This window comes from Ruditapes philippinarum, unplaced genomic scaffold, assembly GCF_026571515.1.
Source record: "Ruditapes philippinarum isolate M1 unplaced genomic scaffold, ASM2657151v2 ctg8478_1_1_1_1, whole genome shotgun sequence".
In the NCBI taxonomy this organism is placed as follows: domain Eukaryota; kingdom Metazoa; phylum Mollusca; class Bivalvia; order Venerida; family Veneridae; genus Ruditapes; species Ruditapes philippinarum.
This window is the reverse complement of record NW_026855550.1, coordinates 2,360-17,328: the sequence shown is the minus strand read 5'-3', so window position 1 is coordinate 17,328 and position 14,969 is coordinate 2,360. Positions and strand designations below refer to the sequence as shown.

The window sequence follows — 14,969 nt, the reverse complement described above, 5'->3', positions numbered from 1 at the left end:
AATCTAAAAATATGCTGAAAATGTTAATGACTTTTTACTTAAAGTAAATTTTCTAAAGTTAAAAGGTTACACATATTTTTAATTCATTGTTACAATAAAAATGATTATCAAAAATTAAGTCGTTTTGAGTGTTTTTCTTATTGCAAGTGTAAGTGTTCAACGTCCTTGATTTGATCAAAACCCCGATACTTATCCTCCATAATCAAAAAAAGGTAATGTCATTTTATTAAAAAGATTCAATTTATGTCTTACCGATATATCTGGAATTTATACAAATATTTATCCATTTTGAAAATTACCCTTTAGTGCTTGTCCAGCAATAAGGAAACATCTGACTAACAATTTCAACAATATTACTATTACATGTATAATAAAATGTGATATTTGCGGATAAACAACATTTCTTTGGTTTTGGCAGTAATAACTATCATTATCAAATTCTTACAGTAATTTAGTAACAAATCTCAACCATTTTGTTATTCTAATCTAGTATTTGCAAATATAACAATATCATCAGCATACAATATTAAAACATTTCAAACATGTTAACATCAATACCGTTTGAACCCTTTTAAATAAGCATATATTCTACATGCATATCATGTATAAACATAAAAATAGGAAAGTTGTAAGACACACTATGTCTAATGCATAAAACACATACGAAACTATAACTTAACTCATTCAAAGACTTATTCTTTTGTACATCCATATACAATAATATATTCAAACTAGTTCCTCTTACAATTTTGCCAATAGATTATCTCGGTTTACACAATCAGATGCTTTACTGAAATCTATAAATGTACAGTATAATTGCTTACCATTATTAATAAAAGAATATTAACTCAAAACTAATAAACTTTTGTTTAGTCATATGTCATTATGTTATCTGCCTCCAATTGCAGGTAATTGAAAAAAAGAGAACGGTTTCATGCTAATTGTTCCTTTTATTATATTCCAAGATCATGCATCTAACAAACAGTATTCATTCTATGAAAACCAAAGCGAGCGTTTTTCACATACTTATAGTGTCTGGTAAGATTATGCTAAAAGTATGTACGGACACTTTCTCTGATATCAGCTCTGCAAACTGCACATGTCTGCAAATTGCGAGCACAATCCTCACAAGCTACAAGATGTCCACATGGTAAAAACACAATGCATATTTCCTTGTCCAAACAAACCTTACATGTTAATCTGTGTCGTAAAGTGTCTGAAAAGGACATGATAGTTATAAAGGTAAATTAAACTAAAGAAAAGAACTTAATGAGAAAACAATAGGCATATAATGATAATTTACACAGTTTCAGCTGTTGACTTCTAAGAATGTTTTTGCAAACACTACGCTATTGTATCTGATCATAGTATAACTGAAGCTCTGAAGATTTTCACAAATTTGCAAAAAGATGAATAAAGACATCAAACGTGATTGGGGAAGCTGAAAGAAACTATTGCAAGTTTTATGTATTGTATAAAAACAGACTTTAGTAAGAATATCCACCCGTTCAAAATTTTGGCAGTTAAATGAAATAAAGGGCATAATTTTCAATTTTTTTTAAAGAATCATCGTTGGTTTTAGATAAATGAAAAATCCGAAGTTTGAGGATAAAATTTCCATTTATCACAGCTTGCTTTCATCCCGTGGGGGTTGTTATTTCTATCAATATCCAACATAAAGTCCTTAAGTGATGTTCATGAATATTGGAAACAAATACTTTTTCTTAGAGTAATATTGCTTTCCTCAGTTGACACATGGCGTTTATCAATTCAATAGAATGCTGTTGGTAAAATTGAATGTTTGGACAAGACAATGAATTAACTTTTACCTGTATCTGTCGGTCTTTCGTTCTGTTGTCCTGACGCAATTTGTGATTCATTCTGGTCCCCACTATTGTTTGCAGCGTTCATTCTGGTGCACAACATTCTGTAACTCGGAGAGTCACGGTTGTATATGTTCGGTTCTGTGTTTTTTATGTTATCAAGGAGATCATTTAGAGTGATCTCATTTCTCCCTGTTCAAACAGAATCGATGCTTTAAACTACTTGGTTATAGTAAATGTACCCGTTTTTTTCCAAAGTCATTAAAGCTTTAATAAAGATGGCCAGCCCACGTGACTTTTTCGGTATTGTTGTCACAATTTCACCAGATTCAAGTAAAATGTTTACCGATAACTATGTATTACTTGATGAACATTCTGGAAATATAGCGCGGGTACCCATTAGTCTTAGCTTAATAAGATCATGTAGGCGATCTTACGTGAAAATGCTTCAAGAGCCGTTATTGTAGACACTAGTTCCAAATACCTCAAAATGTCAGACAATTAGAGACAGCTAATTAGTATTTTGGGTCAAAATGCATGTAAATTCTCATTTAAGATCTAATATGGATTGTTTTTTGGAGTTTGATGATTAAATATAAAAATTGTAGTGGTTGGAAAGAAAAAGATTAGATTGATAATATTTAGATGTTAAATAGCATTGAGAATTATTAAGTACGTGTCACTGACCATTTTTATCATTAATTTATCATACAAACTCAAATGTTGCATAAACATGTATAAGCATGTATAGTAAACTACAAAAAACATTCATGCTACTGAAAATGCAACAAAAATTCTTTCAAATGTATATACCTTTTATTTTCAGAGCTGCAGACTTAAGTCATAAATTTCTTCTAAAATTGATATATCAAATTGAAAATGTATTTATTTTACCTGATCTCCTTAAGTCATTAAAAGCATCACGAATTCTGTCTTCAGTATATCCCATATGTTTTAAGATCTGAACTGATTTGCTCCGCATATCACTTGAAATTAGGTCTGAAGAACTTTCTTCTTGTCTATGATCAGTATTTAATTCCTAGAAAAATCATATACCTTTTATAGCGTTTGTATAAAAAAGGGGGTCCGGGGGGGGGGGGAGAATCATAGTCAAAAATAGAAGAATTGGATTTTTTTCATTATAAAACATTGAGGGAGATAATAGAGGATATTTGTTTAGTTCAGTGTAAGATTGGAATATATTTCACCGAGTGAGCACCAAAAGGTATATTTCACGAGTGGCGCAGCCACGAGTGAAATATGAAGTTTTGGTGTTCACAAGGGAAATATATTTCGATCTTACACTAAACTAAACAAATTTTCTTTTTATTATATGCAAAGAAACGTTTTAAAAAGATATTTAACCTAATACTGAATGAAAAGCGCGCCAAATAATAATACAACGTGACGTCATTTACGACGTCACGTCATTAAGTTGGTACCCAGTACTGTGCACGCTGGTATTTCACTGAAACAACGTAAGGGGCTTAAATTCAAAACAGTGAAATTATCAAAGTGGTAATTTCACTGTTTCAAACAGTGAAATTACCAGTTTTATTTCACTGATATATTTCTATAAACCACCGAAAAGCATGTAATAAATAGAGGATATTTGTTTAGTTCAGTGTAAGATCGGAATATATTTCACCGAGTGAGCACCAAAAGGTTTATTTCACGAGTGGCGCAGCCACGAGTGAAATATGAACTTTTGGTGTTCACAAGGTGAAATATATTTCGATCTTACACTAAACTAAACAAATTTTCTTTTTATTACATGCAAAGAAACGTTTTAAAAAGACATTAAACCTAATATTGAATGAAAAGCGCGCCAAATAATAATACAACGTGACGTCATTTACGACGTCACGTCATTAAGTTGGTACCTAGTACTGTGCACGCTGGTATTTCACTGAAACAACGTGAGGGGCTTAAATTCAAAACAGTGAAATTATCAAAGTGGTAATTTCACTGTTTCAAACAGTGAAATTACCAGTTTTATATCACTGATATATTTCTATAAACCACCGAAAGGCATGTAATAAATAGAGGATATTCAAGTTTTGTCTATAAATACATGATTTATTTTCATCGAGTGGTATGAAAATAAATATTTCACGAGTGGCGGTAGCCACGAGTGAAATATGGTAATTTTCATGCCACAAGATGAAAATAAATCATGTATTTATAGAAAAAGCTTGAATTTTCTGTTTATTATATACATTTTCCTCTATTTTGACATTAAAATTTGAAAGACTTTCCCTTAAATTTTCTGCACTTGCAGAATTTAAAAGAAAGTAGTCCGGCAAGACACCAGTGAAAATACTGAAAATATGTTTCACTGCAGTGAAAAATAAATTTTTACAGTTAAACTACGGAAAATGAAAATACGCATTTTATTTCATCAATATTTTTCAATATTTCATTTCTAAGTATATAATAAATGTATCTCCCTAATGTTCATAGACAACAATTTCCACACTTTCTTTACAAAATATGGTTAAAGTTGGTTAAACTTTTGTGTCAAATTTATGGAACAGCAACAACAAATGTCCTTTTCAGAAATCTTTTTACTAATTTCATCTGTAACTAACTTTAGAAAGGGTTTGAATCAGACATAGTATTGAAATGAAAAGAAACAAAACCAAAGAAAAAGCATATCTACAACAAATAAATATTAAGTAACTAACTAACTAAATAAATAGTTAAATAAATATAAAATTAAAATAATAAAAAAAAAATCCACGCCCCTGTTAACTATGTTTTTCTCACTGAAAATAAAGTGTTTCTACATTAGGCATCTAATCTCTTGAGTTATTTTAAGGTATTACCTTAACTGATCTTTGTAACAATTCTCATTTATGGACATAAGCCCTGTCACAAGTTAATTGTAAAAGACAATAAAAAGCTATACATTTAAAGGCGGTCAGGTACATACTGGTTTTTGCTGTCTCACATGCTGACATTCTGGAGAAAAACGAACATGTTCTATCCATGGATCATCATCGTCCGACCAGCCTCTTAATCCAATTCCACAGGAATAACATCGAACGCAGTCCTGTATACCTGAAAAGTGTATATTAACTCGTTTCTGTGATAAATGTGTATGTTTCAAACATTGTTGTTTTCTGAACAAAGTTAACAATAATGAACAAAACATGCGGAAGGAAATGTCAAACTTAACCAATTCGGAATTCATTCAAGTTGCATATTCTTGACATGATTGGAAGTAAAATGCTAGAAATACATGTTAGTATCTTATAAATAAATATATGTACATCTTATTATAAAGTTAAGTTTATTTATCTGCTTGAAATAAAACTATATCCAAAATTACGCCACTTACATTGTGCATCGTGTCAAAACACCCGTTTTTTTACGTGAAATAACAACATAATACAATAATATGTCCATCTATTACATTAAATTATAATTTCATATGCTTCATAAATTTACATTGATGTTAGTTTACCGATAAACTACACTCATCTTTAAAATATTTTACTGCACAAATTGGTTAAAATCTAGAAAATTATATGTGTAATTTCAATAACAGAATGTACAAACTAAATCTTGGGAGCTGCATTTCTCATTTCTAGTAAAAAAACAAGAATAAAGATCAACAAGGCAAAGGCAACGTTCACAGGACGTAGCCACCCGACACACCCAAGCAGGGCACCCAGAAAGCACCAAACAAAACCCGGAGTGGACATAAGCATGATAAGGGTGGGAAGGAGAGGGACAGTTTATATCTTATCTTATATCTATCAGTAACTGTTTCTTTTTCCATTAAACCTGTTTATTTATAATCAATTTTCTTTTTGCCAAAAATCAGCATAATAAAGACCCTAAAAATGTTACATATAAAAATGAATAAAGATAATTTGTTGAATTTGTTCGATACTTTGTACGACATGTTCATGTATGTAGAAGAACTCCGAGCACGAAAAACAGAATTTTCGTCAGTCCTAAAAAAGTACATCAGACTAAGGTAAACGCAGGTAAAGTGCAACAGATTAACAAAATTATTACGATTTAACTTGTACACATTATATTTTATGAGATGACTCAATAGCACAGTTAGTAAGACGGCTTATCTTAGATAATATGAAAATCAATTCAGGTAGCTGGTTTGAATTCTGGTAGAAACGGTTATACTACTTATTCAAGTTTTTTTTAAGTTTTCAAGTTTCTTAATATTTTTAAATTTTAACATAACTTACTGTCGGAAACATAAAAATATGTTTAAAAACTCGTGGTTTCTTCTCTCTTATATGAAAAGAGATGCAAAAAAGTACGATTTTATAACACCTACGTAGGAGAACTCTTATAAAAACCTACGTAGGAGTTACAAACTCCTAATTAGGCTTTTTTTTTCATCTCCCACATCTGAGTTATCATTTTTATAGAACATGTTAAATTGGCACAAGAAAGCTTCTATACTCAATCGTACAATCAATCTGGTCATGCAACATTTCATTTACCTATATTGCTTTACAATGGACTGTTCCGTACAATTTGAAGATATTCATTTAACTGGTTTCAAAATTACATGGAAAAAAAACACGCACACGCACACACGCACCCCCCCCCCCCCCGCCACATACACACACACGTTCTCCTCAATGCCTCAAAATTAATCGCGTACCAATATCCTGTGTGCTCCAAGCAATAATATGTCGTGACCTACTTATTTGCTCAGTTATTAACGAGGTTTGTTGATCTCTGCATATATAAACAATTAATATAAGCAAATAGATATGCGTTTATTTCATTTCAATCAGTAGACTGGAAATTTTGATTTGTTTCAAATGTTTTCTGTCTGCATAATATGTATGTATATCAATCGAGAAGGATTTATCTAATCTCTAAAAGGCGAGAAATTTAACGCGCGTTATGTAGACGGCCTATTTGCAACTTTTGAAATAGACTTCGGATTTCTGCTAACATTATTCGTTTGGGTCTGAAGACCCAGAAAGATTTTTGTAATAACACTATGTTTTAATACTCTGTTTACCTAATAGTGTAATTTTAAAACGTTACATGTCTTTTTTGTGTTTACTTAAACGAAGTTTTTTGTACTAACACAAGAACTGTTGAGCAATTATCAATATTTTCGAATATCAAATTTTAACATTATATATCTTTAAACATTAAAAACATATTTGATAGTAAGGAGTGTTGCAAGGTCTAAGAATATTAACTAAAAAAACGAAGAATAAAGAAAAAATACATTTAAAAAAGACTTCCTATTATGTTTACATATGCATGATTTGCATCAACTTATTGAAGCTTTTTAATAATAACAAACATATTGTATGATATACATCTTCTTTAAATACTTTAAAACTCTAAAAAACTAGAAATGTATCCATAGGACACGGGCGCCCCACACTCCACTGTTTCGTCAATCTTATGACTCTAGTCCAAATATTTTTTGGCTTCACTTGACACAAGTTGAAAACTAAAAATAAGTCAAGGGCAATGACTTTACAAATACTGAATAAATCAAGTTGCATAAGTTCACTTGCTGACCAACATTCTTGTAAACTTTTAGGCAAATTTATACTAAGTCAAGGGCAATATTTCTAACAAAATTGAAAAAAAAAATCCGCATGCAAAACCCCAGGTACACATTTTCTGGGTGATGTTGATCATTTTCTCATTCAGTTTTAACTAACTAAGTCATGGGCAATAATCTACAAATACAGAAAAAAAACGCGCAAAAACCCAGGTGCACAACCACGCATGTTAACTAACATTCTTGTAAAGTTTGATGACTCTAGGTCAAATACTTTTAAGCTACGTGCAACACAAAATTAGAACGGACAAACGGACACATGAAAATCTATATAAATCCTCTAAAGTGGGACCACAAGAACATTTTAGTTGAAACTAACCTACATAGAAGAAACCAGCGTCTGCCAACGCATGCGTTTGTCTTTCATTTTCATGAGACCAGTTTGTAAAAGACCTTAGTCTTGATTCTTCCGTTACATAATTTGTATATCTGCACTGAATTATGCCTGACTGTCCTCTGTTGTCTTCTCCGCCAGAATGAATGATTGGCAAATTTAAATCGGCATCAAGTTGTCGGGAGACTTGGGCAAGAAATCTCTGCAAATAACAAAGTTATGGGCCATAAAAGCTTTTACTATTGTTAACTATTGTTCTTTGTTTATGATTGCTTTAAGTGAATAAGTATATTAAATATTTAATCATTTTGTATCTGATGCTAAAAAGAACAAGGAAATGAAGTATTTTCAAGTAAATCACAGAAAAATTGGAAAAATTAATGGATAAAAACCTGATCCCAATTAAAAATAAATCAAAAGTTTTTTGCATAGCTTTGGTCTTCTCTGGCAGAATGTTATAAGAAGATCTACGTAACGTTCTCCACGTACTCCATAACATTTATATGGGCGTTTAAATAGTATTATTTAAAGTTTAATACTTGGTTGCTCCTTGTGATTATGCGATAATGGGCTTAAAATGTGCATTATGGCCCGAGTAATTGATACATATGCATGAAATACGGCGTTTAGATATCGCCATTAACCTTTCTTAGAAACGGATAGTTGTCAATGTAAACAAATATCGGTCATTCAGTTTAACCATTCATCTAACTATAAAAAAAATTAAGATAAGAAAATGTTGTTTTATTGTTGTTTATATTGATAAATATTCTTTTTATTTCTTTGTGAGAATAACGTTCAGTGCCATTTGTGTGCTGTAAAGAACGGTTCTAATGTTGTGAAGTCACAAATCTAGCTCTAATTACCCCCGATCTTTATCTACCGTCTATCTAAAGTCATTTTCGGAATTTCTGAGGATCAAGAGGATCATGTTTTGTCTTGGGTATAGTTATTGACTTTTTTTTTGAGTTTATAAATCTTCAATGTTAAGCTGTGTTGATTGCGACAAATAATGTCATCTTAACTTAGAACTTTTTTGTGAAATGACGACCGATCATTCATGAAGCCATTTAGAAAGTCACTAAGAGTTGATTATGTCATTAACAAACTGTTCAGCAATTATCAATATTCTCAAATATCAAAATTCAGATCTTCAAGCATTAAACTATATTTAAATATAACATAAAAATATACATGAAAGTAAGCAGTGTTGCAAAGGTCTGAGAATAGAAACTCAAAAAAGGAGAATAAAGTAATACATGTAATTCAATGAATGTATTGAAGTCTCATTATAAAATACTTCCTACTATGTTCTATGTTTACAAATGTATGGTTTGCATCAATTTATTGAAAACAATTTCAATTTGCCATTGGTTATGTTATCTTAACTTAAAACTTGTGAGTGCAAATGACTACAGATCATTCAAGCAGCCGTCTTTAAAGTCATTGAGAGTTGATAAGTCATTGTGCACGTACGCTCCTTCACTCGTCCATTATGGAAGCAAAATTTGCAAAATGACCTTAATTTTACCATAATGGCTTTAAAGTTCAGATTTTGTACTACATGTTTATATAGTAACATACGTTTACATGTAAAAAATATGCAGTGGTTGGAAAGAAAATAATAAAAAAGGCGTACAAGTGCTTGAGTCCTTACATGATTTTGTTGTCTCACATGATGACAATGTGGAGAATAACGAGCATGTTCAACAAAAGGATTATCATTGTCCGACCAGTCATGGATTCCGATATCACAATGATAACATCGAACTAAATCTCCAGTACCTGAAATAGATTAAAAATTATTGTTGAACGTTTATCTTTCATTTATTATCATCATATGACGTTTCTGCAACATATTAATGAAACAAGTTTGTCATTTTAAAAGCACAATAAAAAGCAAACCAAATGCCAGACCCACATCCTCTTATAAAAACCAACAACAAACAAACAAATACATGTTTACTGTAATTTATACCGAGTGTAGTTTCAAAATAGTATTTAGCTCAAATAAATGAAACAATGTTTTCAAACCAACCTGTGTAGAACAAACCAGCTTCTACCATCATCTGTGTTCCTCTTAAATAATCATGAGGCCACGTTCTAAAAGATCGCCGTCTTGATTCTTCTGTTACATAATCTGGATTTCTACAAGGAATCATATCTTCATGTTCCCTAGTGCCAACATTAAAATCATCTGACCTGCTAGAATGTTTTATTGGAATATTTGAACTGTCTTCACCTCTGGCAAAACTGCAGTTTCGCGAATTACTTTGATGGGCTTCGTTTAATGTTTCATAATCGTTGGCATCAAACTGTTCACCACAGCAAAAGCATTTCACGGTTTTATTTTCACCGGTATAGTAGAAACCTGAGCGCGCAAGCTTTAATGGAGACAGTGATGCTGTATGTGGATACAACATAAAAGATTCGTACCTCGCCCACTCATACTTCATTAATTCATGCATTCCGAGATTATTATTCATACGATCTCGAATATAATCATTTAAAGACATTACAGTCCACTGAAAAAATTGTCGACTAGCATGTCCATTTATCACTTTGGATTTCAATCTGCCATGAATCAATAATTTATAAAAACAGCCTGATAAAACAACAAAATATGAAATCAATATAACAAATTTAAACAACGGCTTTAAAGCCTTTTCCATCAGTAAATGTTCTGAATAAACTCTCAAACGACACCCTGGGAGTAATATATTGTCTTGATTCAACCTTGCCTGGTTTAAACTGGAATCCATTTGTCTGCAAAACTGTGTCCACATTAAGACGATTCCAAGAAATATGATCAACGATGTTATGTATTTACTGGATACCATCTTGGCAACTGTTTTCAAGTATCTATGTATCTAAAATAGAATAGAATTTATATCACTTATATTCTTTAAATTACAACACCAAACACTCCTTATCTAAAAATATGCATCACGCTTTGTAAAGTTGTATTGGTGTCATCCCTCGAATTATTTGTTAAAGTACGTCCGATGTAACCTGAAAAACTAGTCTGAAACAGTTCTATAGGAGATGTCTAAACGTGAATCTATTTTTAGCCCTCATGACCTCTTAATGGGGCCAATTGTTTGGTGTGACTGTCACAAGGATGCTACAGACCAAATTTGAAGTATATCTGTCAAGCGGTGTCAGAGAAGATGATTGTTGACCACGGAACCTCCCCTTTTATACTTATAGCTACCCTAAACGTGAGCTAAAACATTTATCGTCATTTATTTGTGTAACGCCCGATATATTAATGGAGATATACAAGTACGTAAGCTCTAATTATAGATCATAACTGGGAAGTGTAGTAATTATGTCTAAATTAACGATCGAAAAATTAAGATAAGATAAAACCATCTCACAACAGTTTTCTTTATTTCTAACAATCATCAGATGAATAAATAAGACCTCCTTATAAAAAGCACACAAGTTTTAAGTATTTTCTTACAAAATAGGTCGAGATATGAGTAAAAATAGGTCGAGAAATGAGTAAATAAAGTTAATTTTGTTTATGATTTTAAAAAGTAGTACAATGTATATACACATTGGTGTAATTAAACTAATTTCGCTAAAAGAATTTACCTGAAACAATTTGAATTTAATTTAAAAGTGTATTCCAACGTGAGCCGAAACAGAAAGTCTTTTTACTAATTTTTACGTGTTCTTAAAATAGCAAAAGTCGCGCATGTGCGATGTTGATAACAATAACAAAATTTCATGGTTAACCGTCGCTAAATATTTCCCTTCTGTGTTCCGTTGTGAACAAGCCCCCTCTAAACTTTTTAAATTTTTTTAACCTTATATTGGTAATCAAGTTATTGTTCTACTCTTCAACTAAGACGTATAAACGTAAAATACTTCTCTACAAACAAAATTTAACTTTAGAAAGTCAAAACATATAAGGTAGCTCTTGTTAGAGATAATCGTCAGTATTTGTAATGAAAATAAATAAATGTTGAATATATAAAAAAATTCTTTCAGTCGTATCATGCCATATCTAACTAGTAACTTTGAGTGGTAATTTTTTTAATTTAATTACATTTCAAATCACACGCATTATTTATGCAAAATTTACACCCCTCTCCAACGAAATGAACGCATAATTCTGCCAACAGTTTAACATATAATTATCGCGTTAACTATCTGACTAAATAGTTAGTTTACGTGTTACTATTGATATTTCAGTTTACTGTGGTAAGTTCTTATATTGTTGATATGATTCCTGGAACATGTTCTCATCTGCTATTTAGCTGACATTCTTTTGTTTACTTTAACTTTAGGTCTAAATTATGTTTATAAATCATATCAATATATTTTTTATAAACTTATATGTATATATCAGGGGTACGAATTCAGGAAGTTTATCCGTTCCTACACAAGTAAATACCAAACAGTAGTAGAAATACAGGTAATAGAAAGAGCACCGAAACACGAGGCTATCTGATTTGTACGAGGGGGCGTAGCCCCCGAGTATAAATCAGATTGCCGAGTGTTTTGGTGTTCTTTCTCTTTTGTATCATAGTCAAACATAAAAACACGTTCCCTGCTGTCACAATATGAAACCCCGGGAAAAAGTAACCAATGAACGAGCATCTGAATATGATATTTCTGTCGCTTTCCCTTTCTCTTCCGTCACAATATGTAAACCCCAGCAAAATTGAACCAATCAATGGGCACGCTCTGGAGTGCGGGTAACTAATACCCGCACTCCAGTTAACGCACTGTACATGTATATGTATACAATTTAACTCTGACACATTTTCAACAGAAAAGTCCCCAAACTATGATACAATATATTTCTTAATGTGACCATAAAGGTCGTGTACTTAAAACCGTTCCATTGCGCCGACCATATTTCTAAATTTAGACAAATGATTTGCTTTTATAAATAAAAATATTAATATACAGGCTATATGTGCTGTAATTTTGAATAGCGGTTTCTGGTATTCCAATATGAAATACAACTTAATTAAATGCGAATTAACCGTTTATAAATAAGCGTACAAGTAGTGTTTAAAATACTCTACTTGACAATAGCCAAAACTTATGGTACAAATTATAAATATGAATGTATTTTTGTTTGTTACAAATTCCCATATTTTTTCCATATAAACAGGAATAGGTGTAAGTCGTTAACAATCTATATAGGTCTTCGGATATAATACTTAAACAGTAACTTATAATTCAATATGTATCTATGCGTTTTCGCTGTGTTTCACTATTGGGCTCAAACGGTAGATCGATATTCCATTTTTAAGGATTTCTAGAAAGCCAGGGATAGCAACATTTCGATTCATAGCATCATTTTAAACCTGCCTTCTTTTCGTACAAAGTAAAAACAGTAAATATTTTGAAATCTTGCATGGGTTTAATTTTGTGCACGTTATTAAAGCGGGTTTGTTAGTTTATATCGGGCTGAATACATTTATTTCTAAAGCCACAAGACACCAATTTTATAGAGTGATCATTTTGAGGGTTCGTTCGCTTGCAATTCAGATTATGGGCTTGCTTTTCTTGGATTAAAACCTCCAGATGTCCGGGCTAATCTGGCTTCTATATATCCTATTACTTTGACTAAATATTTCGAGTTCATTCCGACCCACTTTGACAAAATGTCATCTCAGGGACATCTCATTTCTACCAACGGCATAATGCGCAACCTTTTGATTGCCTTCTAAATAAAGTCTCTATATGCTCAGAAAGCTTGCGGCATTTAAGTACTTTTCAACTTTTACAAAATAATATAGTCAACATGGAAACCATACAGATGGCCCAATAAAACTGTATTAAAATGCTGTTCTAACTGACAGAATTAGAGGCAAGCTATCGTCCATGACCCCAGCACCGGCTTAGATCAGTACTTAGCATTAAACTATAAAAAAAATACGATAACCTATCCGAAAGTTAATTAAATGTGTAGATTGATACTTCGGACCTGATGGATCTTCAAATATTTGGTGACTACTTCTTAATGTTAACTTCCATTTGTCGAAACATATTGTCTTGAATTCTTCTATTGATATCGGCAGATGAAAAAAGAACACTTATTTAATTGTTTAATATTCCCTGTTATCTGCGTTGATCTATTAATGTTGTTGTTCAAGATATATTAATACAAATAATATTAGATATGTCTTCATGCAAAATTAATGAATATTGGAGAAAATGTATCGTTTTTTTTATTTTGTATAAATATTAATGCCCTCTTCAAATTACACGATTATCTGATATTTGCTTGAATTCTTACATATTATTGTAGCTAATATATTTCAAAGGAGTAGAGCAGGGAAAAAAACTATATTTAACTTAATCATAGGATTCATTACATTTAAATTTTAACATTTTCTAAAAAGAGCCGTGCATTTTCTTTATAAATATATATTTTACAGAAGATATGATTCTGAAATCTCTGTCGTTATTGGTCATTTTACATTATGGTTTGAGTTTTGTATGTAATACAAAATATTCGGTTGAGGATGTGTGTTACAAGGAGTACGGGTCAGTTATTGACGTCATAAATAACGTCACATCATTTGCAACGTGCGCAGCGCTTTGCTGTAAAAGTCATGATTGCGCCTCGGTGATATTTGACGGCTCTAAACATTTTTGCACGACAAACTCAGGAATTTCAAGTGATTTCGCAACAGGTTGTGGACTGAAGTACGCTAAATTTATTCAGGTAAGTCAAAAGTTTTTTGGCCCTTTTTACTACCCTATATAATAGCATTGATATAAAATACATTATAGATTAAACTAGTTGGTTATCAAAATCATACTTTTGAAACGTTTGTTTTTTTTTAGTTTTGAAAATCATGACTAGAACTTTGATCTTAATTAAACATATTTAAACTTATCATCATCATCATTATTATTATTATTATTATTATCATTATTATTATTATTATTATTATTATTATTATTATTATTATTATTATTATTATCATTATCATTATTACCATATTAAATAAATAAATATGAAAATTAATTTTTTACTTTGCTTATATACATAATAATGAAATTTCATCTGAACAAACTATTTGTTTTCCCTCATGAAAACATGATTTAAACTGTAACAAGGAAGACGAACAAACCTTTACATTTTTTATTTGTTTTTTCAAATCAGGTAGGTAAATGAATATGACTTCTCAATCAAATACATTAAACATCTCGCTCAAACTTAGAGTTTTGTTACTACTTCTTTTATAAACATTGTCGG

The 14,969-nt window shown here is 31.2% G+C and overlaps 1 protein-coding gene across 1 annotated transcript; it reads right to left on the bottom strand.

Moving 5' to 3' along the window:
* Positions 1–687: 687 nt before the first annotated feature.
* LOC132743684 (baculoviral IAP repeat-containing protein 7-A-like) lies at positions 688–11,451 on the bottom strand. The gene is made up of 8 exons (XM_060732238.1): positions 11,336–11,451; positions 9,774–10,605; positions 9,393–9,520; positions 7,721–7,937; positions 4,759–4,886; positions 2,718–2,862; positions 1,830–2,015; positions 688–1,216 (listed from the first exon to the last, which is right to left on the bottom strand). The coding sequence occupies exons 2-8, from the start codon at positions 10,573–10,575 to the stop codon at positions 1,050–1,052; spliced, it is 1,773 nt and encodes a 590-aa protein (XP_060588221.1). The 5' UTR covers positions 10,576–10,605; positions 11,336–11,451; the 3' UTR covers positions 688–1,049.
* Between the last annotated feature and the right edge of the window lie 3,518 nt (positions 11,452–14,969).

Excerpts from the sequence above, each read along its gene's own strand:
- LOC132743684 (XM_060732238.1), bottom strand. The coding sequence starts at position 10,575 with ATGGTATCCAGTAAATACATAACATCGTTGATCATATTTCTTGGAATC. Across the intron at positions 4,887-7,720 it reads CGCTGGTTTCTTCTATGTAG|GTATACAGGACTGCGTTCGA; the intron begins GTTAGTTTCAAC and ends TACACTTTTCAG. Across the intron at positions 2,016-2,717 it reads TAATGACTTAAGGAGATCAG|GGAGAAATGAGATCACTCTA; the intron begins GTAAAATAAATA and ends CTGTTTGAACAG.